This window comes from Aotus nancymaae, unplaced genomic scaffold (genome assembly GCF_030222135.1).
Source record: "Aotus nancymaae isolate 86718 unplaced genomic scaffold, 86718_ANA_hifiasm-v0.15.2.pri h1tg000062l, whole genome shotgun sequence".
Lineage (NCBI taxonomy): Eukaryota > Metazoa > Chordata > Mammalia > Primates > Aotidae > Aotus > Aotus nancymaae.
The window spans coordinates 31,841,703-31,868,084 of record NW_026988476.1 but is presented as its reverse complement, the minus strand read 5'-3'; the positions used below and the strand labels follow the sequence as shown (position 1 = coordinate 31,868,084).

The window sequence follows — 26,382 nt, the reverse complement described above, 5'->3', positions numbered from 1 at the left end:
TAATACCATATGGTATTATGTGCAGTCTGAGACTATATTTGTTCTTTAAATATACCACACACTTTCACAGCTGTTTTGTTCATGTTATTTCCTCTATGTAGAAGGCTTTTTACTTTGTTCTGGAAAATACATACTTACCCTTCTGATTCTGGCTGAGAGGAATAGTTTTCTATGTAGCTTTTCAACTCCCTCTCCCCTGCAAGGTGGTTACCCATTCGATGGCAGAAAACATCTTACTTATATTTCTATCTGCTTTGTTTTCCATAGGCCTGTCAAATAGCAAGTGCTTAGTAAATGTATATTTTAACATAGAGCGGGGGCTAGCAGATTTTTTTCTTCAAGAGCCAAATAGTAAACATTTTCTCTATTATAACTACGCAACTCTGCGATGGTGGTGCAGAGGCAGCAGTTAGTCTGCCTCTAGGGATGATCCCTGCTCAAATGAGTCAGAGTTTAATTTATTAATCATACCTAGAATTTATCTAAATCATTTTAGCAATACAATAATAAAATAGTCCATCTTAAAATAGTTTTTTAAATTACAGATAATCCTAAAATTACTCAATAGTAAGGAAAATATGTCTTTCAGATTTATGTTATTACTGTTACTTTTTCTGCCTTATTAAACACCTTGTTGTTATTAACAAATTATTTGAAAAATCATAATTAGCAGGTTTTGGGGAAATTCAATTCTGTATTTATTGGATGTTGCTTTGCTTCCATCTGAGCTTCTGAGTTATTTTTATTTTGGAATGAGGAACTAGGGTACATGATTGTGAAGCTGTATTTCAACCTTACTTTATCAGGGACGGCATCTTTTTTTATGTGAGTTAATTTAAATTTTTAAGTTTTTTTTCAGTGCCTTCATTCTGAAAGTGATACATGAATGTAGCAAGATCACATAAAATCAAAGTCCATGAAAAAATAGTAAAGCAATAGGAAATATAGATGAGGAAGGATAGAAATAGGAAAATACAGATGAGGAAGGATAGAAAACAAAGATGGCAGTATGTAAAAAGAAAGTCTTGTAAAGCATATTTTAGTGATGTGTTGTAAGGAAAAGTATATATGAAATATGTTTGGAATTTAGAGCATGTGTGGAGTTGTTCCAGATGGGCATCCAGAGAAGGCTGTGTGGAGGAAATATTCAATCTAGTCTTTAAAGGATGTTAGTGTGGAAACAAAAGAGGCTTCCCACTTCAGACTAGAGTGGAGGCATGGAAACCTGTGCAGGACACAGCATGAACTATGAGAACACTTAATGACTTTCCAAATGCTGTACAAATATAATGTAATATTGACCAGGATTGAAATTACCCAATGAAATTCTTATTAATTTCATTATACAAATATTAGGCAATGTTTTTGTTTAATTTCTGCATCCTATAAATTAATTCTGAGGACTGTGTTTGGCAGTGACTGTTGAAGTGAAAGGTCCCTATGAATACCTCACGCTTGAAGACTATCCCTTGATGATTGTAAGTGACTTTATGTTCTTTAACCTCAGTATTGAATGATTTTAGCTTGAAACACTGTCCCATGTTTTGTGGCAGTATTCTTTTTTAACAAATTGTTCCTATGCAATTCAGAAAATGTTGCTTGTGGTTGTAGACTTCTTTCTTTTTAGACTGGGACTTTGAGAGAGTCAGTATACCTTTATATGCCTCATTTTCTTATCTGTATAATGAAGGGGTCAGTGACCTGAAAATACCTCAAAGATCATCTCACATTCTCTCTAGGACCCATAACAGGGTACTTTTTACTACAACTCTATCGTTTCTGATCCACTTTCATTAACTAAATGAGGCTGGGCACTGTGGTTCATGCCTTTAATCACAGCACTTTGGGAAGCTGAGGCCAGCGGATCACTTGAGGTCAGGAGTTCTAGACCAGCCTGGCCAACATGGTGAAACCCTGTCTCTACTAAAAATACAAAAATTAGCTGGGTGTGGTGGCACACACCTCTGGAGGCTGAAGCAGGAGAATTGCTTGAACTTGGAAAGCGGAGGTTGCAGTGAGCTGAGATCGTGCCACTGCACTTTAGCCTGGGCAACAGAGTGAAACTGTCTCAACAACAAAAAATTAACTAAATGGTGAAGCTCCCTTCTCTTTGTTGTGTGTGTGTGTGTGTGTGTGTGTGTGTGTGTACATGTATGTGTGCATACATCTGTGTCTGAGAATAATATCCTTAATATGTTTTCGATTTCCTTTGTTCATGATTATTCTCTTCTTCCTTTACCTTTTAATAGTTTTGCTATTTTGTTGTGTTTCCTTGCCTCTAGATGTATCCTAATGATCGTGCCATTTTTCTTCTTCAGCATTGTCTTCATCTATATAATTTTAGATTGTGAGCTGAAATAACTCCTTTAAAAAAAAAAAAAAAGTGGCTTGGCGTGATGGCTCACATTCCCAGCACTTTGGGAGGCTTAGGTGGGTGGATCATGAGGTCAGGACATCAAGACCATCCTGTCCAACATGGTGAAATTCCGTCTCTACTAAAAATACAAAAATTAGCTGGGCGTCATGGCGTGCACCTGTAATCCCAGCTGCTCGTGAGGCTAAAGCAAGAGAACCGTTTGAACCTGGGAGGCAGAGGTTGCAGTGAGCCTAGATCACGCTGTTGCCCTCCAGCCTGGGCAACAGAGCAAGATTTCATCTCAAAAAAAAAAAAAGAGAGTCTCACTCTGTCTCCCAGGCTAGAGTGCATTGGCATGATAATGGCTCACTGCGGCCTTAAACTCCTGGCTCAAGCTGTCCTCTGTCTCAGCCTCCTGAACAGCTAGGACAACAGGCATGTGCCACTATGCCTGGTTAATTTTTATTTTATTTTATTATTGTTTTTGTTTTTATTTTTTTGAGACAGAGTCTCACTCTGTCACTCAGGCTGGAGTGTAATGGTGAGATCTTGGCTCACTGCAACCTTCACTTCCGGGGTTCAAGCAATTCTCCTGTCTCAGCCTCCCGAGTAGCTGGGACTACAGGTGCATGCCACCACCCCCAGCTAATTTTTGTATTTTTAGTAGAGATGGTGTTTCATCATGTTGGCCAGGCTGGTCATGAACTGCTGACCTCAAGTAATCTGACCACCTCTGCCTCCCAAAGTGCTGGGATTACAGGTGTGACGGGAGAGCCACCACACCTGGCCTAATTTTTATTTTTTGTAGGGTCAGGGTCTTGCTACGTTGCCCAGACTGGCCTTGAACTCCTGACCTCAAGCAGTCCTCCTGCCTCAGCTTCCCAAAGCACTATTACAGGCATGAATTACCATACCTGACCAGAAAAAGCTCTTTTAATATAGGAGAGCAGGCTGGGTGCTCTGTATATATACCATATATATGTGTGTGTATGTATCATAGAGAGCACCTTTTATATGGTATGCCTATGTTATACATATATATATATATATATATATATATGAACACTTGCTCTTGAGGACAAATTCATATGTTGTCTTCCTCTACTCAAGATAGTTCTTTCATATTTGCGTTAAACTCCAAAGGAATAATTATTTTTATTTATTTATTTTTTTGAGATGGAGTTTTGCTCTTGTTGCCCAGGCTGGAGTGCAGTGGCACCATCTCTGCTCACCACAACCTCCACCTCCCAGGTTCAAGCAGTTTTCCTGCCTCAGCCTCCCAAGTAGCTGGGATTACAGTCATGGCCACCACGTCTGGCAAATGCTGTATTTTCAGTAGAAACGAGGTATCTCCATGTTGGTCAGGCTAGTCTTGAAGTCTTGACCTCAGGTGATCCGCCCACCTCAGCATCCCACAGTGCTGGGATTACAGGCGTGATCAACCACACCTGGCTGGAATAATTATTTTTTAACTAGAAGGTAGAATATATATTTTTGTGACTTGTTAAGACTGTATATTGATTCAGGACAAGTATGGTGGCTTACACCTATAACCTCAACACTTTGGGGAACAGAGGTGGGAGGATTCCTTGAGCCCAGAAGTTCAAGACCATCCTGGACAACATAGCAAGACCCCATCTCTTTAAAAAAAAAAAATAGAGTACATATTGATTCTGAATCTACAGACTTGGCTCTTGGCCCTAATCCTCCTTTTTGTCTTTCACCCAATTTGATAACAGTTTTTCATGGTGATGTGTATTGTATATGTCCTGTTTGGTGTCCTGTGGCTGGCATGGTCTGCCTGCTACTGGAGAGATCTCCTGAGAATTCAGTTTTGGATTGGTGCTGTCATCTTTCTGGGAATGCTTGAGAAAGCTGTCTTCTATGCAGAATTTCAGAATATCCGATACAAAGGAGAATCTGGTAAGTAACCAAAAAATGTTTGTGGTTGGAAGGTGAGATGTGTGAAAATATTCCTAAGGTCAGCAGTGACTAAATAGGTCTAACTTTTCAGTTACTTAATTGTTACAATAACTTAAGCAGAATCACTATGAGTCTGACTTTTTTTTTAATCTTATGAGTTCAGTGATGTAAGACTAATTTTGCTGAAATAGGCTCACAAAAGTCACAAAAGCAGTGGCCTTATTGGGAGTGATTGTTAATTAATATCATCAAATCTCAATTTCCATGGATTTCTAAGGCACTATTATACATCTAAGAAAGAAAGTAAACCATGCCAATTTAATTGTAAGATGTCATTGATTGTAAGACATACCTTGATTTCAAAGATCTCCAAATGTGGTGGGAAAGTGCATCTAATTAGTATTGTCATATCAAGAAAATAGGAAAGTGCTTATGGTTTAGTAAGGTGAACTGCTACTGACAGAAGTTGTTTTATACTGTAGATTTTTGTGATTGCTTCAGTTTTTTTCTTGTCAGACCATTTAATTTAGTTATAAATATTATTGTGAGATAAACTGATTAGATTTCCCCTGGTCTTTGAAAGGTCTTGAAAATGAGTTAAAATTATACATGTCATCAGGTGTGTACATGAGTGTGGTTTTTGCCTTTCTTATGTGTAGCTTTATTTCACAGTTTTTAAAAATGGAGGAAATTGTTTTGATGCTACAAACTGTTTATAAAGGATGAGGTATTCTGTTAAAGTTTTAGTGAATTTGGGGGCAAGTCAGGGAGGGAGCTGAGTTGAGCACACCCAGATCGTAATACAGTATACAAGCTGATACCACTCATGAGTGAGATCGTGAGTGGTATCAGCTTGTATACTGTAAAAACTGTAGAAGAGGTATTCTACTTTATTAGGACTAATACCAGTGCTTATTCTGAAGAGTGTAGAAATCAGCAGTCTGGTATTGACATCTTGTCTGTTGCCAAACCTACATTATGGTGCTATTTCTCTTCTTTTTTTCGTAGTCCAAGGTGCTTTGATCCTTGCAGAGCTGCTTTCAGCAGTGAAACGCTCACTGGCTCGAACTCTGGTCATCATAGTCAGTCTGGGATATGGCATTGTCAAGTAAGTATTAACTTCCTGTATGGAAGAGCAAATTAAAGTTCTGATTAAATTAAAGCAGTATTACATGTTCCCAGTGTAGTGGTTCTGAAAGAGTTGATAAAATAAATAATTCTGAAACAAGAAAGGTATCTGAAATTTTGTAGTGCTGTAAATGTTGGGAAACTGTTAGTGTTTCATTTCATTTCCTAGGAGGAGCAGCTGTAGGAAAACTTATAACAAATGGGATTGAAACACCAGACTTTTATAGTAAACTTAGAGACTTTATACTTCCATAATATTTTTTGCAAATCAGATTTTTATGGGAAACACATCCTTGCGGTTACTGTCTAAAAATATTTTTCTATCTAGAAAATTTTATTTTTATTGAGTGTCTTCTATAGGCATTCTTCCAGGCATTGTTCCAGGCCCTGAGGATATAGCAAGTAAACAGCAGACGTTGAGTTTACATTTGTGGAGGGAGGGGACAAATACAAAATTGAAATAAGTGAGTAAAATATTTTAATATGTCTGTGAAAAGTGCATTGGAGTAGGTAATGCAGGAGCTAGAGCTTGCAGTTGTACATAGGGTAATCAAGGAGGGCTTCACTGAATGACATTTAAGCAGAGACTTGAAGGAGGTGAGGGAACCATGTATAGCCGAGGGAAGAGGTGCTGAGTTGAGATCAGATCCTATGTATATTTTGAAGGTGAAACCAGTGGAATTTGCTGATGGATCAGATGTGTGATGTGAAAGAGAAGAGGAATTAAGGATGATCCCAACTGTTTTGATCTGATCAAATGGCAGGTTACAAATGAAAACTTACTGAGTTCAGGAAGACCTTAGGTGAAATAAATGTGGAGCAGGGGCAAGATTGGAGTTCAGTTAGATAACTGAGTAGGGAAAACAAAGGGACGATGTTAGGACAGAGATAAAAGTTTGGGAGTCGTGAAGATGCAGATATTATTTACAATGGTGAGGGCTGGGCGAGGTGGCTCATGCCTATAATCCTAGCACTTTGGGAGGCCAAGGTGGACAGATTTCCTGAGGTCAGGAGTTTAGGACCAGCCTGGACAACATGGTGAAACCCCATCTCTACTAAAATACAAAAAATTAGCCAGGTATGGTGGTGTACGCTTGTAGTCCCAGCTATTCAGGAGGCTGAGGCAGGAGAATTGCTTGAACCTGCGAGGTGGAAGGTTGCAGTGAGCCGAGATCACCCTTCTGCACCCTACCCTGGGTGACAGAGTGAGACTCTGTCTTCAAAAAGTAAATAAATAAATAAAGTCATGAGACTGGATTTGGTCACCAAGGAGGTGAATATATATAGAGAAGAGGTCCAAGGACTAGGCCCTTGAATATTTAATATTTAGAAGTCTGTAGGATGAAGTAGAGTTAGCCCAGGAAATTAAGGACTGACCAGTGAGGTGGGTATAAAACTGAAGAATGTGTTTCAAGGAGGAAATGATTATGTCAGGTGATCCTGATAGAGCAAGTGAGAATTGACCATTGAGTCTAACTACATGGAGGGTCATAGTGACCATCACAGGAAGTTTTGGTGAAGTGATAGGGACAAAAACCCAATTGAGGAGAGTTCCACAGAGAATAGGAGGAGAGGAATTAGAATAATTGTATAGAGAGTTATTTTAAGGAATTTTGCTTTAAGTGGGATTAAGTGGTGCTTTAAGTAGGATTAAGTTTAGTTGTTTTAAGTTTGTTTATTCATTTAAAGAAGTTTTGCTTTAAATGGGATTAGAGGTATGGGGAATTTTAATTCTTTTTTTTTTTTTGAGACAGAGTCTCGCTCTGTTGCCCACACTGAAGTGCAATGGTGTGGTCTCAGCTCACCACAACCTCTGCCTCCCAGGTTCAAGGGATTCTCCTGCCTCAGCCTCCCGAGTAGCTGAGGTTACTGTGATTACAGGTGCCCACCACCACACCCGGTTGATTTTTGTATTTTTAGTAGAGACCAGGTTTCATGTGATCCACCCCCCTTGGCCTCCCAAAGGGCTGGGATTATAGGCGTGAGCCACCTCACCCAGTGGGAATTTTAATTCTTAAAACATATTTATTTAACAATTATTTGAGTGCTTCCTATATGCCAGGAAATATTCTAGGTTTCCAAGATGAATGGGGAGAAAATTCCCTGCTCATACGGAGTTTTTCCCAGTGTATAACAAAAAATATAAGAACAAATATTGGTAAGGCCTATGCAGACATGATTTAAGGCAGCCCGTCTTAAACTACACTAAGGAATCACCTAAGGATTTTGTTAAAATGTGAATTCTGGTTGTGTAGGATTTTGAATCTCAACAGAAGTTGCTGAGAAGACTTTTTAAATGTTAGGTTTTGAGCTTGCAAATACACTATTTAATGAACTACAATAGAATATTTGATTATATTAAGGAATTGTTAGAGTGTTTAGATTTGATAGTGGTATTTTGGATATGTTTTTTAAAAGTTTCATTTGTGGGCCGGGCACAGTGGCTCATGCTATAATCCCTGCCTTTGGGGAGGCCAAGGCAAGAGGATCGCTTGAGCCTAGGAGTTTTAGACCAGCCTGGACAACATATTGAGACCTTGTCTCTACAAAACATTAAAAAAAAAAAATAGCCTGGTATAGTGGGACATGCCTGTAGTCACCAGCTACTCAGGAGGCTGAAGTGGGAGAGTCACTTGAGCCCAGGAGTTCAAGGCTGCAGTGAGCTGTGACTGGGCCACTGCACTTAGCCTGGGTGACAGAGTGAGACCCTGTTTCTTTAGGGGGAAAAAAAAAGAAAGGTTCTTTTGTAGCCATTGAAATTCCAAAGAAAAATAAAAAACATTTATTTCTCATTTATTAAAAACACATACTGAAATATGTCAAACCTAATGCTGTCTAGGATTTACATGAAGAGAATATGAAAGGGAGGAAAGTGGAAGAGGTATGCATGGGACAGAATTGGCCACAAGTTGATAGTTTTTGGGCCTCGGTGAAAGATTTATAAGGGCGCATTATATCTGAATATGTTTCAAAATTCTCTAAGGAAAGTTTTTTTTAAATGTGGTAACCAGGAACCAGATCTTAAGTTATAGTGTTTCCTATCTTGTTTTAAGACCATATAGTCTTAGGGGTTTTTTTCTCTTAGGTAAATCAATAGCATATTCTTTATTGCTTTAAATTGTTGGCCTGTATTAATTGACACGAGTTCCTGTTACTTAACTTGTTTTGGGCTTTGTTCCATATGGACTCAAGTATCTCTTTGCTTCCTCTTTAGGCCACGCCTTGGAGTCACGCTTCATAAGGTTGTAGTAGCAGGAGCCCTCTATCTTTTGTTCTCTGGCATGGAAGGGGTCCTCAGAGTTACTGGGGTTAGTACTGCTTAATCTCATTTTCTGTGGTCACTTCAGTTGTATTGCTTACATCTTGACAGTGTGAATTGCAAATGTCTATGGGCTGCTTTACTGTTTGCTGTAAGTCACTTTTGGGATCTGATTTTCAAAATGTATGTATAGTTCATGTTTTCTTTTTAATCTTCCTATCAGAGCTTCATAAATTTAATGTGTGTCTGGAATAAATGCTTTTCCATCTGTCTCCAGATGGGTAATCATTTTAGTTCTTCCTCCTAAGCAGTGGACTTGCATTTTGTTTTTCTTCTTTTTCTAATTGATGGATTACAGACTAGAATTCTTGTATAAGTGGCAGACTCTTGTATAAGAGTCATGCAGTTACTAGTTAATCTAATCTAAAGTAACTTGTTTCTTAGTTGACATTTGAGTTTCAAAACTTCTTTAAAAGGCAGCTAGTGAAGTTTCACACCATTTTTGAGAATTGTATAATTATTCTGTAAGGCTGGTTGCCTCTCCAGGAGCTCGGACACGCTCACCCCCCTCCACGCCTAGAAACTACGCCCACTTCTGCACTCAGCACCTAGCCTGCCCTTAAACTCCCCCTCTCCCACTTCTGCACTCACCAGGCAAATCTGCACTCGACACTAGCCTCTGCACTCAGCACCTAGCCAACCGTTGAAAAACCCTGCCAAAATTTAAAAGAAGCCCCACCAAAACCTGCCCAATAGCATTGTGCATCCCGCTTGCTTACCTGCCAATGGCAGCTTGTCCCGCCCATGTCCTGCTTCCCCACAACCAATCAAAACGCCTCCACTCCCTGTAAAACCCCACATCCAAGAGGAGTCAAGCGCGACTTCTCCGGCCCCTCCTGACGGACCACAGAACCTCGCCCAGGAGCCGATTAAATTTCTTTATTTCAATAACTGGCCTCAGTTGCCTCATTCAAACCTCGCTTGCTTCATTTAAACCTTACATATTCTATTTGCCACGGAAGGAAACCAAAGCACTGATATCTAAGTGATAAAGAAATTTGTGTCTGGGAGCAGTGGTGTGCACCTGTAGTCCTAGCTACTTGGGAGGCTCAGGTGAAAGGATTGATTGAGCTCAGACTGCAGTGAGCCATGATTATGCCGTTACCCTCTCTTTTAAAAAGAGAAGAAAAGAAATTTCTGTTAGCACTGGATTAATATGAAGAAGTAGGCTTCTCTAGGCCATTTCAATTATTTTCTTATTTAAAAAAATAAATCAGACTCCACAGTAACCTATTAGATTCAAGATTGTAAATGCTGTAAACTTGGCTTTGCTCACAAGAAAACTGAGCTTAACATGTTTTGCAGTAAATTGTCTCTTAAATAAAACACTTTGTGGATGCAGATTTGCTTTTCAAATCACACTGTCCTCTGTATGTAATTTTCTTAGACTTTTAGCAACTTTAACCTTCTGTCAATTTCATTTTCTTTCTTCTGCTGCTGCTGTAGAATTTTTCTGATTCCTTGATTCTGATAGTAAACCTGGCCCTCTCAGCAATTGATGCCTGTGTTATTTTATGGATATCCTTTCAATAATGCCTATTGATTGGGTAATTAGGGTTATAGAAAAAACATCTTTTATATAAACTTCTGGAAACATGAGCATAGTTTTTGAGACAGATAATTGCCTCACATTTTATTTTGGGGTGACCTCTTCTTTGTAAACTCTTATTATATTACAGTTTTGGAAAGGAATAATTTTTTGTATATGATGCAGTAATTTTTTTTAAATATGAGAAAAGTCTTTTCAGACTTGTAGGTAAAACCACAATAATAGGAAATGATAGATTAGGATGGGGTTTATAAACATTAAAACTTTTGTGGAATATGGTCACTTCTTAACATGGATCTTTATATATGAAAAACTCTATGATAGTTAACAATATCTTTCATTGTTTTGAGATTGTAACTGGCAATTTATGTGAAATGCTTATAGCTGTATAGTCTATATGATGGTTTATAAGAAGGGAAGAATAAGTGTTCTTTTCATTTTCTTTTAGTTCAATGTAAAAACATTCCAGTGATTCTGTAATTGCAAAATCATGTGGTGATTTCTTCTCTGTGCCTCTCTAGACATCTGTTTTTCACCTCTTCTTTTTCTTTGTCTGCAGGCCCAGACTGATCTTGCTTCCTTGGCCTTTATCCCCTTGGCTTTCCTAGACACTGCCTTGTGCTGGTGGATATCCTTCTCGTTGGCTTGTTTGATGATGATCCATTTTCTCCTCTTGGAGATGGGTTTCCATTTATCTTTCTGCAAAGAATTTTTATCAGTTTTGTTGATTACTCCTTAGTGTGGGGAATAGTGCATGCTAAGTCTTAACAACCTGAGCATTCAGGTAAGCAGGTTTTTTTTTTTAATTTTAAAACCAAATTGGAAATTGGTGACTGTGGACCGAGCTCAAGATACAATCTTTTAGCTTTTTTCTTTTAAATGAGCATTTCACCTTGATTTTGGTTGTGTACCTAATCATTTAGTGTTAGAATCACTGGCTGTGCTTCTCCTGGTCTTCCTTTTAGCCTCTAGCAGTTATTAAATGCTTTGAAACTTATCAAAAGATTTTGGTCCTTAAAATTTGATTTCAGGAACCATGTAAGGTGCTTTGATTCTTCTGAAACTCTGTGTAGGTTCAGCAGATTTTTTTCTTTTTTTTTTTTTTTTTTTTTGAGACGGAGTCTCAGTCTGTCACCCAAGCTGGAGTGCAGTGGTGCAGTCTTGGCTTACTGTAGCCTCCACCTCCCAGGTTCAAGCTATTCTCCTGCCTCAGCCTCCCTAGCAGCTGGGAGTACAGGTGCATGCTGCCATGCCCGGTTAATTTTTTGCAATTTTAGTAGAGATGGGTTTTCACTGTGTTAGCCAGAATGGTCTTGATCTCCTGACTTCATGATCTGCCTATCTGGGCCTCCCATAGTGCTAGGATTACAGGCAAGAGCCGCTGCGCCTGGCCCAGATTCAGCAGGTTTTAACCCTTATGGGGTGAGTGTTTTGTTTCCTCTTTCAGAAGCTGACCTGAAATTGAAGACTTCTACCCTTCAGAATAAATAATTGATTCATTTACAGGCAGAGTCAACCAGCAGATAACAAACAAGCTTCTGTTTGAGTAATCTTTTTCTCCTGCTCTTTAAAATTAAATGTATTTATTAAGGACTTGGTCTGATGGCTAAAGGATACAAGTTTTTGGACTTTATCTTATTTTGAATTTGTTTTGGTTTTTATATATTTAATCCTATTTGCAGTTTTCAGTTATTACTGACTTGATAAATTGAGACTTAAAAAACTGTGAATGTGAACAAAATTGTTTTGTGAATTTGAGTGGGTTGCCATGTAAGAGTTTTCAGATAAAGTGTCCTCGGTCTAAATGGCCAAAGCTTTTCTAGATTAATATCTTTCCAAGTGTTTTGTGAACCTCTACAAGCATTGAGAGAAGTAAAGAGAGAGGTGGGAATGACTAGGTAACAGCTATAAGGGCAGATCAAGTGCCAAATCCCTTATTTTTATATGTACTCCTCATTCTGAAAATTGAGCCAGGTGCGGTGGCTCATGCCTATAATTCCAGCGCTTTGGGAGGCTGAGGTGGGCAGATTGCTTCAAGCTCAGGAGTTTGAGATGAGCTTGGGCAACAAGGCAAAGCCCCATCTCTACAAAAAAATAACAAAAATTAGTCAGGTATGGTGGCCCATGCTTTTGGTTCCAGCTACTCAGGAGGCTGAGGCAGGAGAATCACTTGAGCCCTGAAAGTGGAGGTTGCAGTGAGCCAAGATTGTGCCTCTGTACTCCAGCCTGGGTGACAGTGAGACCCTGTCTCGAAAAAAAGAAAATTGAACGTGAGAGCAGATAACCATTTTTGTAGTCATTAATTCCCATCCTGTTTTTCTCTAGCAACTTCTATGTGAGAATAATATTCTGGAAATGGAGAGTCATTCCCTCTTAATTCAGGATAGTGCAGGCAACAGCTGGCAGATTCCTTAAGATGTCATGAGGGGACTGAGTGTAGATCTCTGGGAGATTGTAGGCACAAGTGTTAATTATGACCCAGAACTAGATTCGCTGGTTAGATGAGAACAGAGCTACCCACCTTAAAGGGAGAGAGAAGATAATGCTAACTCTTTGTCCCTTGGCTATTACTCATGTTCACTTTTATCTTCTACCATTTCCCTTTCTATTTATTTTCTGTCTTTTTTGTTTCTCTAGAAAGCCCCTTCCTTTCTCTTTTTAATATATTTTTTATCTTGTGATTTTGTACATTCTTACTTTATCCTGGTTCTGTCTTCTCTTTAATGTCTTACTGAAAATGATGACTTTCGGCCAGGCATGGTGGCTCATGACTGTAATGCCAGTGCTTTGGGAGGCCAAGGCAGGAGGATCAGTTGAGGCCAGGAGTTCAAGTCCAGCCTGAGCAACATATTGAGACCCCATCTCTACAAAAAAATTAAAAAATTAGCCAGTAATGGTGGCGCATGCCTGTAGTTCCAGTTGCTTGTGAGGCTGAAGTAGGAGGATCACTTCAGGCTTGGTGGTCAAGGCTGCAGTGAGCTGTGATTATGCCACTGAACTCCAGTCTGGGCAACAGAGCAAGATCCTGTTTCACACAAAATTTGAAAAAAAAAAAAAAAAAAAAAAGGAAAAGTAAAGAAAATGATGACTTTCTTATTAATCTTGAGGTGTTTGTGAGATTAAGTGAGAATAAGAGAGCTGTAAAGCCTCTCAGAGATCTGTAAGTTTATTAGGATGACCCCAGATCCTCAAAGAAACCTGAAGACTAATTGGCTAGCTTACTGTTTTTTTCCTGAATGTTGAATTCCTTGACCTGCAAACACATATTTATTAGCCTGACTCAAACAATGAAACTGTTAAAACTTCGGAGGAACATTGTAAAACTCTCTTTGTATCGACATTTCACCAACACACTTATCTTGGCAGTGGCAGGTAAGTCTGCGACTTTTCTTCTTGGAGTTCAAATGTGATCTGTTTAGAATGGAGATTCTTAACCTGAAAGACCATGGGTGGGCATAGAAAGTTTTGTATATTTCACTTGGGAAAAGGGTTCTTAGCTCTTGTCAGATTCTCAGAAGGATCTATGGTTTTTAAAAAGTTAAGAGCCATTTATTTTGTGTACAATACCTGAACCTCGTATTTCAGCTCTTCATTTATCCCTCTTCTATTTGCGTTCTTTTTTGAGGCATTCTTTTTCTTGAGGTTAGTTAGCTTAAGTGCCGGAGAGTGCTTCTTTTAGAAGACATTACCACATGTTTGTTTAGTTTTATTAAATAATTGTAGAATTTTAGATTAGAGTACATTGCTATTATAGTGCATTATATATGTCAGCAAGCATATGTCAAAAATTGACATTAGGTGGACTATAACCTAACTAGGCTTATTTGCCTACCTCATGGCCCTTGTACCAGGAATAGTGAGATCTGATCTCTGATTGGAACTAGCTCTTCTGTTTATATTACAGTCATTTTAGCAACCTTTTTTTTTTTCATCTGACCACCCAAAGAAAAATTAGCATTACTATACTAAGGATAAATGGAAAAAAATTATACTGATGATGCTGGAAAGAGCTATATTCCAATACCTTATTTTCCAGCCACGATGGTTACTGATGTAGCCAGATGGCAAATAAAATTATTACCAAATTATTCTTTAAATACAGAAAGGGTTGACCAGAGTATGTATCATGAGCCTTGCTAATAGTAGGTATACAGTAGATATGTATTGAATACATTTGTTAAAATAACTGATAGAATTGTGATGTATTTGGGGATTTGGAGTGTGTGGGATTCCACTTAACCAGAAATGGGGGAATGTAATTGAGGATGTAAACTAGCATTCATCCTCTGACCTGGTTTTTCATTTACTGTTAGCATCTATTGTGTTTATCATCTGGACAACCATGAAGTTCAGAATAGTGACGTGTCAGTCGGTGAGTTATAAGCACATTTATGAATAACGTACTGTCTTATAAACAACTGATGATGTTGATGACAGTGGTAAGGTTCTTTTAAGTTATATATACCTTATAAAAAATTAGGGCTAGGTCTCTACTCTGAGAGTTGTAATACTTCCCTACTCCTAAGTATTCTGTACTATCATGGTTCTTGGTATTATAGTAGTTTTTTCTTTGTTTCATCTGACTGTATTCTCCCAATATTGGGAGAGAATTTTGTAAGTTGTAACTATAGTATGCTATAACCCAGTCTTAACTAAAAATTTTCAGTATAGACTACTAAATATTAAGTACCATTTGTATAAATAATACTAATGTGAATAGAAGTTATGTCCTTAAGATCTGAGCTCAAAGACTGTGGCCAATAGGATTTCTTTAGAAGCAGCTAAGCCTTTATTTTGTTAAAAATAAGTAAATAAATAAATAAATAAATGAAAATGAAAATTATATACCAACCTAATGTAACTTTCTCTAACCCTGCATAAAACCCTTTCTTAAAGCTTCTCAGGCTGATGACAGAGCTTTGACAAATACTCTGTTCCATTGATGCCTTTTTTTTTTTTAAACAGAACTACAAGGGCAAAAACTACATTTGTTCACTTTGTTTTCTCACACTTACCACAGTACTAAGCACATAGCAGGCTCTTACTAAATATAACTTGAATGGACAAATAAGTGACTTTTGTTCTATGCCAAAGGCTTTATGAACAAAGGGTTTAGATAACATGTATAAATGTACTTCTCCCCCATATTGTAGGACTGGCGAGAGCTGTGGGTAGATGATGCTATCTGGCGCTTGCTGTTCTCCATGATCCTCTTTGTCATCATGGTTCTCTGGCGACCATCTGCAAACAACCAGAGGTTTTCGGACTCTTCTGTTTATTCTGCTAACATGAGATGACCATGTCATCAATTAGGGGTGGTACACTGGGGGACAGTATCAGGGCTGTGTCATATAGTGGAAGGAACACTGGGCCCGGAATCAGACAAACTGGGTTCCTATCTCAGCTATCTTAACTTATTTCATGATTTTTGGCATGTGGCCTCTCCACCTCTCTGGCCTTAGTTTCCTTTCTATATAATGAGGGGGGATTAAACCAAGCGACATGAGGTTCCTTTCATCTTTGACATTTTGTGGTAAATATACAGGCACACTGTGGAGATAAATTGCAAGTTTGGTTTCATACCATCACAGTAAAGCAAATACTTCAATAAAATGAGTCATGTACATTCTTTGGTTTTTCCAGTGCATATGTTTACACTATTCTGTAGTCTACTATGTGTGCAATAGCATTATGCTGACATAGTGGTCAGGCACAGTGGCTCACGCCTATAATCCCAGCACTTTGGGAGGCCGAGGCATTCGGATCACCTGAGGTCAGGAGTTTGAGACCAGCCTGATCACCATGGTGAAATACTAAAAATACAAAAATTAGCCAGGTGTGGTGGTGGACTTCTGTAATCCCAGCTACTTGGGAGGCTGAGGCAGGAGAATTGCTTGAACCTGGAAGGCAGAGGTTGCAGTGAGCCCGGATCGTGCCACTGCACCCCAGCCTAGTTAAACTACATCTGAAAAAAAAAAAAATGCTGACACACAAAGTGAGCACATTACTGTTGGAAAATGGTACGAATAGACTTCCTTGACACAGAGTTGCCACAAAATCTGGGAAGCAGAATAGAATTATTCACCGTAAAACCAAGTATGCCTGTTAAGTATTTGTATAATAAACAAGGGAGATAGATATATGATATATTGTGTTAACCAGGCACAGTGGCTCATACCTGTAATCCCAGCGCTTTGGGAAGCCAACATGGGCAGATCACATGAGCCCAGGAGTTTGAGACCAGCCTGGCTAACATGACAAAACCTCTTTGTCTCTTCTAAAAATGCAAAAATTAGCTGAGCATAGTGGTGCACACCTGTAATCCCAGTTACTCTGGAGGCTGAGGCATGAGACTCACTTGATCCCGGAGGTGGAGGTTGCAGTGAGCCGAGATAATGCCACTGCCTTCCAGCCTGGGCGACAGAGCAAGACTCTGTCTCAAAGAAAAAAAGATAAAATTGTGTCACTTATAGTGAGTTTCTCCTGTCTAGTGTCTAGAAGGAAAGAAAAATTCTGTAACCAGCAGCCCAGCTCACTTTGTAATGATAGAAAGCATAAAATTAAAACCTACGTAACTAACTTTGAGATTAAAAATCCATGTGAATTTGATTTGTCCAACTGTAGGCACATTTCAGTCATTTAGGAACTGCCTATCTTTATTTTGTGAGTATTTATGCCTTCCCCCTGCCTTTCCCCCCCTCATTTGCATTTAAACGGTTAAAAGCTTATATTAAACACCCATACCACCAAAGAAAGAAAAGGGTAAGATGGTATAACTAAATAGCTAATTTTATAACCAGACTTATCTATGAAAGATTAAGATAGAAAATAGGTGAAATCCTTTTACTCCATGAAAATGACCTTGTTGTCATTTCAAACTATGCACTTTATATGCGCTTATCGAAAAAAGTCAAAGAATAGAGAAAAGTCACATAAGAAAAGAAATGAGATCTGAAATCACTCTGTTCAGAAAGAACGTTGCATTCTGGAGACCCTTCTTTTATATTAGCCTGTTGATCTACTAGTTTCTTGCTAGCTATATTTGTATTTAAATATTTTCCCTTCCTCAGTCATTAAAAAAATTTCAGCATTACCTTCCCTCTTCCTTTTTTTCCCTTTTCTTTTAAAACATTGCCCCCATTCTCCATGACTTCATTGTTAACTGTGTATTATAATGTGTCTTTTCCCTGTTCATGTATGGAATCTTCCTTTACTCTTGTAACAGTACATTGTGGAGATTCAGTGTAACAGATTTAATTGAACTCATTCATTTTCATGGATAGCATAAACACAGGACATATGTAGTACAGTTAAATTAATATGTTCTCTTATTAATGGGCATTTGGGATATTTCCAATTGAGGTGTGTCAGCGTCCTCAAGACCACCCTAATGTTCAGTTATTTACTAGAAGGTCTTATGGGATGCAGCATATAGTTATAGTTAAGATTTATTACAACAAAATGGTAATACCAAATAAGATTCTGGAGAAATCTGTATTTTCTTTCTTATGTTCTATCCCTCTTCTGCAGAAGTACATCAAGTCATTCTTTTCTCCAGCACCAAAAACGTAGTAACACATTGTTTCTGTCCAGGAAGGCCGATTAATGCTCAGCACTCAAGAATTTTACTGGACAATATTAGTATGTGACAGTATGCACAGACTGTTGCCAATGAGGGAAACCCATTTGCGTCTTCAGTGTCCAAAGTTTTTACTGGGGCTCAATCACATACTGTCTGTGTTGCTGTTTTAAGTTTCCATCCCCTCCTGGCAGTCAGGCTAATACCATTTCTTTTGGAGGTCAGAGCTGAAATAGCATGATTCAATGTCCCTATCTTAAACTGTACTGTTACACTGTCAGCCAAAGTCCCCAGGCAAATAAAGACAGGACATTTTATGGGCGTAGAGATCACCTCACATTAGTCAATGAAAGTTAGTTTCTCACTACACACTGGTACATGCTCAAGAAATATTTAATGAGTGGGCTTGGATTTGTTAGGTTAAAGGGTATGTGTATTTATAATTTTTAAAGTATTTCCAGATTGTGTTCCCAAAAGAAACCTGAAAGAAATTACATATTTAACAACAGTGGTATGGGAGGGATTTTTTTCTTCTTCCCTCATTTTATTTCCCATCATTTTATTTAATTTTGGCAGATTTGGTGGATGAGAATTACTATTGTTACTTTTTGCATATAAGGTTGTAACTTTAGCTTATTTTTTAATTGGCTTACTGATCATTGTCTCCATCCATTTTGTGCTGCTATACAAAATACCACAGACTAGCTTGTTTATAATGAGCAGAAATTTGTTGGCTCATAGTGTCAGCATCTGGTGAGGGCTTTCTTACTGGCTGGTCACATGACAGAAGGTGGAAGGGCAAGAGGGAGAACCCACTCCAGAAAACCCTTTATATAACAGCATTAATTCATTCATGAGGGTGGAGCCCTCCATTAGGCCCAACTCCCAACATTGTCACATTAGGAATTAGATTTCAACATGAGTTTTGGAGAGGACAGACATTCAGACTATAACAATCACTTATGTATTGATTTGTAGGAATTTATTTATTTTGAGATGGGGTCTTGCTCTGAAGCCAAGGCTAGAGTGTAATGGTGCGACCTCGGCTCCCTGCACCCTCCACCTCCTAGGCTCAAATGATCCTCCCACTTCAGGTTCCCGAGTAGCTGGGATCACAGGTGTGCACCACCACACTGGGCTAATCTTTGTATTTTTTTTGTAGAGACGGGGTTTTGCCATGTTGCCCAGGCTGGTTTTGAACTTCTGAGTTCAAGCGATCCGCCTCCCTCGGCCTCTCAGGTTGCTGGGATTACAGTCATGAACCACCATGCCAGGCCCAATTTGTAGAAATTTCTATTGTATGCCAATATTTTGTTTGTTCTAAATACTGCATATATTTCCTGCCAGTTAATTGTCTTTTGATTTTTTACAGTGTTTTTGTTTGTTTGTTTTTGTGACGGAGTCTTGCTCTGTCGCTCAGGCTGGAGTACAGTGGCGTGATCTTGGCTCACTGCAACTTCCACTTCTGAGGTTCAAGCGATTCTTCTGCCTCAGCCTCCCAAGTAGCTGAGATTATAGGTGCCCACCATCACGCCTAGCTGAATTTTTGTATTTTTAGTAGAGATAGGATTTCACCATGTTGGCCAGGCTGGTTTCAAATTTCTGATCTCAAGTGATCTGCCCTCCTCAGCCTCCCAAAGTGCTGGGGTTACAGGCGTGAGCTACCACACCCAGCCTTTTTTTTAATTATTATTGAGACGGAGTTTCGCTCTTACTGCCCACGCAATGGTGCATTCTCGGCTCACCACAACCTCCGCCTCCTGGGTTCAAGCGATTCTCATGTCTCAGCCTCCCAAGTTGCTGGGATTACAGGCATGTGCCACCACGCCCAGCTAATTTTTCGTATTTTTAGTAGAGACAGGGTTTCACCATGTTGGCCAGGATGGTCTCGATCTCTTGACCTCGTGATCCACCCGCCTCGGCCTCCCAAAGTGCTGGGATTACAGGCGTGAGCCACCGTGCCCAGCCTCAGCCTTTTTAATATATATCATACCCAGCAACCTTCCTGTTGCTATATTGTTCTGATAATTTCCACATTCTCTCTTCAGATAGGTTTTTTGTCTAAAGTAATCATTATGTGTTCCTTTCTTGCCATATAATCTTCCTGTTGATTTGATTCATATGTTATTAGTTTGGCTAAGCCCTCATGTATAATAGTGAATAGAGTCAATGACAATGGGCCTTCTCATCTTTACTCTGACATCAAATGCTTCTCATATATCATCAACTATGATATTTACCATGGAATTTGTTACCCTTTAACAATTTATAGATGTTTCCTTCTATTCCTAGTTTATTAAGAATTTTGATCATGTAAGAGAAATTTAAAAACAAGGTAGAATGAAAATAGTAGGTAACAGTAAAATGAGAAGTATAGAGTGAAATCAAAGCTAAAGCATTCTAGGAATTACCTGTCTGCTTTGCTGAATCTCTTGGAAGTTGTTAAGGAAAGGCATCTGAGATACACCAGATCAGGCCTTCATCTTCTGAGCTCCCCACTTGTAAACTGAAATTTTTAATTACCTGGAATAGGCCTCCCTTCTCTTAACACCCAGTTTGAAGGCTGCGATTTTAAATTAGATGAGAATTTACCTAACTCTGTTTGATACATAAGAATGAACATTTGTTGAATGCCTGCTAAATATAATAGGTATTGTTCTAAGTACCTTATTTATAATGACTTACTTTTACAAAACACCCCTATGAGTAATGTTTTATTATCCCCTTATTTACAGATTAGGGGACTGGGTACAGACAGATTAAGTAACTAGTCTAACGTCGAAGTAGTGTTCTAGCTTAGTGTGTACTCATAAATACAATGATACTGTCCTGTTTCTCTCTTGTTAATATAGGCAATTAAGAGCTTTCGGAAGGGGAAGAAATTTTATTATTAAATTGATTTAATTAATTACTATAATTGCATTGTCAATAATTAGTTTTGTAAAATGCAAATAGTATGGCAGATTTTGAAGTTCACTAATTTTTTTCCTTCTGTTCTACTTTGGTTCTGTTAGGTTTGCCTTTTCACCATTGTCTGAGGAAGAGGAGGAGGATGAACAAAAGGAACCTATGCTGAAAGAAAGCTTTGGTAGTAATAAAATTCACCTTTCATTAGTACTTTAAGTATCTTTTTATATAAGTACATTGCTTATTTTATAACTGTATATGGGATGAAGTTAGGGTAAAGAAAATAAGAGTGTGAATCTTAAGATGAAGCCATGGTAAAATTCGTAAGTAATTGCATATTAAGTATCTATTTTACTTGCTAGAAGTGAGCTAAAAATTTTGCTTTGAACTTTCTAGCATACATGTAAAGATGGAGAAACATCTGTTGTATACTTCACAAGTGTTAGTAAGCCTAAAATAAAACTATGATAAAGATGTAACCTCGGGGCTTTTAATTTAAAAAAAGAAAAGAAAAAGTTCTGAATCCATTTTGCAGTCATTGTTGCTCTGTTGACAAAGTTAACCAGTGTACATTTATTTTCTACTACAGAAGGAATGAAAATGAGAAGTACCAAACAAGAACCCAATGGAAATAGTAAAGTTAGCAAAGCAGTAAGTATGACTTTTCCATTATTCTTTGTTCTTTGCCTCGTCTTCCAGCCCTCAGTAGAACTACTAGAAGAAAATAGAAGGAAAGCTCCATGACATTGGTCTTGGCAGTGATTTTTTTGTATATGACCCAAAAGCAAAGGGAACAAAGCAAAAATAGAGAAGTGAGAGTACATCAAACTATAAAGCTTCTGCACAGCAAATGAAACAATTAACAGAGTGAAAAGACAACGTACAGAATGGGAGAAAACATTTGCAAACCTTGCATCTGTTAAGGAGTTAATATCCAATTTATATAAGGAACTCAACTCAATAGCAAGAAAACAAATAGCTCAGTTTAAAAATGGGCAAAGGACCTGAATATACATTTCTTAACATACGACCTACAAATGGCCAAGAAGTATATGAAAAAATTTTTGTCGTTACTAATCATCAGGGAAATGCAAATGAAAACCACGAGATAACACCTCACACCTGTTTGAATGGCATTTTTTTTTTTTTTGAGACAGAATCTCGCTCTGTTGCCAGGCTCCAGGCTGGAGTGCAGTGGCACAATCTTGGCTCACTGCAACCTACGCCTCCCAGGTTCAAGCAATTCTTCTGCCTCAGCCTCCTGAGTAGTTGGGATTATAGGCATGTGCCACCATGCCTAGCTAATTTTTGTATTTTTTTTAGTAGAGACGGGGTTTCTCCATGTTGGCCAGGATGGTCTCGATCTCTTGACCTCGTGATCCTCCCGCCTCGGCTTCCCAAAGTGCTGGGATTACAGGTGTAAGTCACTGCGCCCAGCCCTGAATGGCATTTATCAAAAAGAAGAAATAACAAGTGTTGGGAAGGATATGTAAAAAAGGGAACCCTTGTACACTGTTGATAGGAATGTAAGTTTTTATAGCCATTATGGAAAATAGTATGGAGGTTCCTCAAAATTAAAAATAGAACTACCTTATGATTCAGCATTTACGTTACTGGGTATATATCTAAAGGAAATGAAATCACTATGTCACAGTTAACTTGCACTCCACTCTCATGTTCATTGCAGCATTATTCACAGTAGCCAAGATACAGAATCAACCTGCATGTCCATCAGTAGATCAATGGATAGGGAAAATGTGGTGTATTTAGATATACAGTGGAATACTATTTAGATACAGAAGAGAAGGAAATCTTGTCATTCACGACAGTGTGAAGAAGCGTAGAAGATACTGTGTTAAGCAAAGTAAGGCAGGCACAGAAAGACAGATAACACATGATCTCACTTATGTCGAAGCTAAACAAGTTGAAATCCTAGAACCAGAGGGTTCAGTGGTGATTACCAGGGGCTGTGGGAGAACTGGGGAGATGTTGGTCAAAGGGATTTTTTTTAAAACTTTTAAAAATTGAAATATTTGACTTTTCTATCAGCAGTCCTATTTGTGAATGTACTACTACAGAATTACGAAAGACAAGATTTAAGACCTTTATGTCCTTACTTGAAATGTGTTACATGGTGCATTTTAGTATAGTGGCTAAAATTTGTATGTTCCCAGCAGGAAGATGATTTGAAGTGGGTAGAAGAGAATGTTCCTTCTTCTGTGACAGATGTGTAAGTTTTTGAATGATTACCACAAGAATCCTATTTCAAAGTTAGTACCGCTTTGTTATTATTTTAAATGAGCAAGTAAAGAGCATACTGATGAGAATACAAGATAGTGAAAAATAATTAAAAGAATAGGAATAATCTGCAAACAAAAATAATTAGGTTTATTCATTCAGAGGACATGTCTGCTTAGAAAGATTTAGCTATGTAGTAGAACTTAAAATGAATGGGATAATCTTTTTGGAATTTTTTAGTTCCTTTCCAGCGCCATACTTTTAATGAAATACTGGTCCTGTTGCATTGTAAAACATGTTTTTTTTTTATATACAATTTCTGTAGCTGTTGGTTATTCTGTTTGCTTTTCTCCCCCTAAAAGGGCCATTAATAAAATGCAAATCTTAGATAATTATAAAAAAGCTTTAAATTGCATTAATCCAATTTTTTTTATGAACCATTTATGGCTTTGTTTTATATTGTTCAATTTAGTATTTTTCTCTCTTTGCAGAGCACTTCCAGCCCTTCTCGATTCAGATGAGGTTAGTACTCAAATCATGTGCATAAATTGTTTATCTGGTAACTAAATAAAAAGTCATGAATCGTCTGTTCACAGAGATTCTACTTACTGACTCAGTAATGGCCTGAAAACTAAAGTTTATATAGTTGAAAAAGATAAGAATAGAAGTACTAATAGATTTCAAACATTGAAGAATCTTTCCTTTTTTTGCATCTGTCTATATATGTTCCACTTTTTTAAGTTACATTGTCAGACTTCAGAATATTTTTGTTTAAATTGGGTAGTAAATACAGTACTCTCCACCATCTAGTACTTTTGTCTGTAAGAAATGCAAATTTAACCCTAATCTGATGTTAGGAAAAATAATAAGGAAAAATGTTGAGAAAGGAATATAGTGGACCAAAACAAAATATAAATTGTTACCTGCTATTTAATATTATCTATGTCACTACCTTCTTCAGATAGTAAGGATTATAATAGTACCTCTAATATTTATGTTTTTAATCTTTTACTTTGCCTCCATACAGTTAATCTAGAAGACTTCACATGAAGTCTTACATTAGAATTGTGGGCCAGGTGCAGTGGCTCATGCCTATAATCCCAGCACCTCAGGAGGCTGAGACAGGAGGAACATTTGAGGTCAGAAGTTTGAGACCGACCTGGGCAACATGGTGAAACCCCATCTCTACAAAACGTACTAAAATTAGCTGAACATGGTGGTGCACACCTGTAGTCCTGGCTACTTGGAAGGCTGACTTAGGAGGATCGCTTGAGCCCTGGAGGTGGAGGTTGCAGTGAGCCAAGATCATGCCACTCCAGCCTGGGTGAAAGAGTGAGAACCCATCTCAAAAAAAAAAAAAAAAAATAGAATTGTGGCCTGAGTTCATGGAAACTAGTTCTGGACATGTTCTGAATATTAGGTCATTCTAGAATTTTTTTTTTTTTTATTTTTTTTTATTTCAGGTAGCCTTTTGGAAGGAAGCCTTTTGCCTGATTCTGATTCATTGTGTTGAATTGGCGGCTAAAATTGATTTGTTCATTTCCCACTGACATGATATTTGACACATCATATACAGTATCAAAATTCCTTAGCTGTTCTATGCATTGAAATAATTGAAAACTCTACCATTCAGATTTGAACCTATCTACATACCACTTTGCTTTCTGTGGTATATTCTGCTATTCCCACATCTCCCTCTTGAGGTCTTCCTCTGCTAATTATTTGCCTTTAGGACTTCCCTTTGACTTCAGCTCTCCATGAGCTGCTATAACCAGAGAGGGCTGATTAAGTGAAACCTGATTGTGCCCTTCATAGGAATGCAAGTTTGCTATAGTAGTTTGGTGGCACTGAATTCAGCCATCTGTTCATATTTTCCTCTGAAAAAACTGCAGGATTTTGTAAGTATACATAAGGCTTTTTTGTGTAAGAAAACATAACAATGAAATCTACCCTGTTAATTGCTTCAGTGTACATTATTGTTATATATAAGCACAATGTTATACAGCAGATCTCTAGAACATTTTCATCTTGTTAAACTGAGACTTTTTACCTGTTGATAGCAACTCTTCCTTTTCCTCTCCCCCAGCCCCTGGTATTTACCATTCTCCTTTCTGCTTGTGAGTTCTATTTTAGATAACTTTTATCAGTAGAATCATGCAGTATTTGTCCTTCTGTAGCTTGCTTATTTCACTTAGCATAATGTCTTCAAAATTCAGCTAAGTTGTAGCATGTTAAAATTTCCTTCCTTTTTAAGGCTGACTAGTATGCCATTGTTTATATGTAACATGTTGTCTTCATCCATTTATCTGTCAGTGAACACTTGTGTTATTTCTGTATCTACGCTATTGTGAGTCATGTTGCAGTGAACATGGGAGTACACATTTCTCTTTGAGATCCTGCTTCATTTCTTTTATGTATATATGTAGAAGTGGGATTACTGGATTATATGGTAGTTGTTTTTTAAATTCTTTGAGGCACTTTTGTGCTTTTTTTTCTGTAGTGATTGCACTATTTTACATTTCTGCCAGCAATGCACAGGGGTTCCAATTTCTTTCTTTGCCAACATTTGTTACTTTTTGATTTTTGATAATGGCCATCCTAACAGGTGTGAGGTAGTACCTTGTGGTTTTGGTTTGCATTTCTCTGATGATTAGTGATGATGAGCATTTTTTAATACACCTGTCAACCATTTGGATGCCCTCTTATGAGAAATGTCTATTCCGGTCCCTGGCCCAGTTTTTAATCAGGTTAGTTGATATTTTTGCTGTTGTATTGTAGGGGTTTCTTACGTATTTTGGGTATTAACCCTTATCAGATATAGTCATATGCCACATTTCAGTCAGCAACAGACCACATATATGACAGTGATCCCATAAGATAATAATACTGTATTTTTACTGTACTTTTTCAATGTTTAGATATCTTTAGATACCCAAATACTTACCATTGTGTTCCAGTTGCCTTTGGTATTCAGTACAGTAACATGCTGTACAGGTTTTTTTGCCTAGAGCAATAGGCTTATACCATATGGCCCAGGTGCATAGTAGGGTGTATAACATCTAGATTTGTATACTCTGTGAAGTTTACAACTATGAAATTGCCTAATGATACATTTCTCAGAATGTATCCCTGTCATTAAGTGATACATGACTGTATGTGGTATGCAGATATTTTCTCCACTTCTGTAGGTTGCCTTTCATTCTGTTGCGTGCTTCCCTTGCTCTGCAGAAGCTTTTTAGTTTGATGTAGTCCCATTGATCTGTTTTGCTCTTGTTGCTTTGTGCTTTTGGTGTCATAGCCTAGAAGTCATTGCTAAGGCCAATTTCAAGAAGCTTAAGTTGTCTTCTAGGAAATTTCAAGTAAGCGTCTTGAAATTGGCCTTG

At 38.0% G+C, this 26,382-nt stretch overlaps 1 protein-coding gene across 7 annotated transcripts in view; it reads left to right on the top strand.

Moving 5' to 3' along the window:
- The window catches only part of TMEM87A (transmembrane protein 87A), a 57,699-nt gene that overhangs the window by 26,597 nt on the left and 4,720 nt on the right, over window positions 1-26,382 (top strand). Inside the window, exons 8-19 of one of the 7 annotated variants that reach the window (XM_064365944.1) lie at window positions 1,402-1,478; window positions 4,096-4,279; window positions 5,288-5,387; window positions 8,622-8,715; window positions 10,173-10,248; window positions 13,543-13,647; window positions 14,589-14,647; window positions 15,429-15,532; window positions 20,869-20,942; window positions 21,351-21,412; window positions 22,939-22,991; window positions 23,491-23,521. In XM_064365944.1, the coding sequence (XP_064222014.1) occupies window positions 1,402-1,478; window positions 4,096-4,279; window positions 5,288-5,387; window positions 8,622-8,715; window positions 10,173-10,248; window positions 13,543-13,647; window positions 14,589-14,647; window positions 15,429-15,532; window positions 20,869-20,942; window positions 21,351-21,412; window positions 22,939-22,991; window positions 23,491-23,521 (1,019 nt within the window). Of the gene's footprint in view, window positions 1-1,401; window positions 1,479-4,095; window positions 4,280-5,287; window positions 5,388-8,621; window positions 8,716-10,172; window positions 10,249-10,834; window positions 10,908-13,542; window positions 13,648-14,588; window positions 14,648-15,428; window positions 15,533-20,868; window positions 20,943-21,350; window positions 21,413-22,935; window positions 22,992-23,490; window positions 23,522-26,382 lie in introns of those variants that run through there. The other 6 variants (XM_064365942.1, XM_064365945.1, XM_064365943.1 and 3 more) reach the window with 6 other exon arrangements.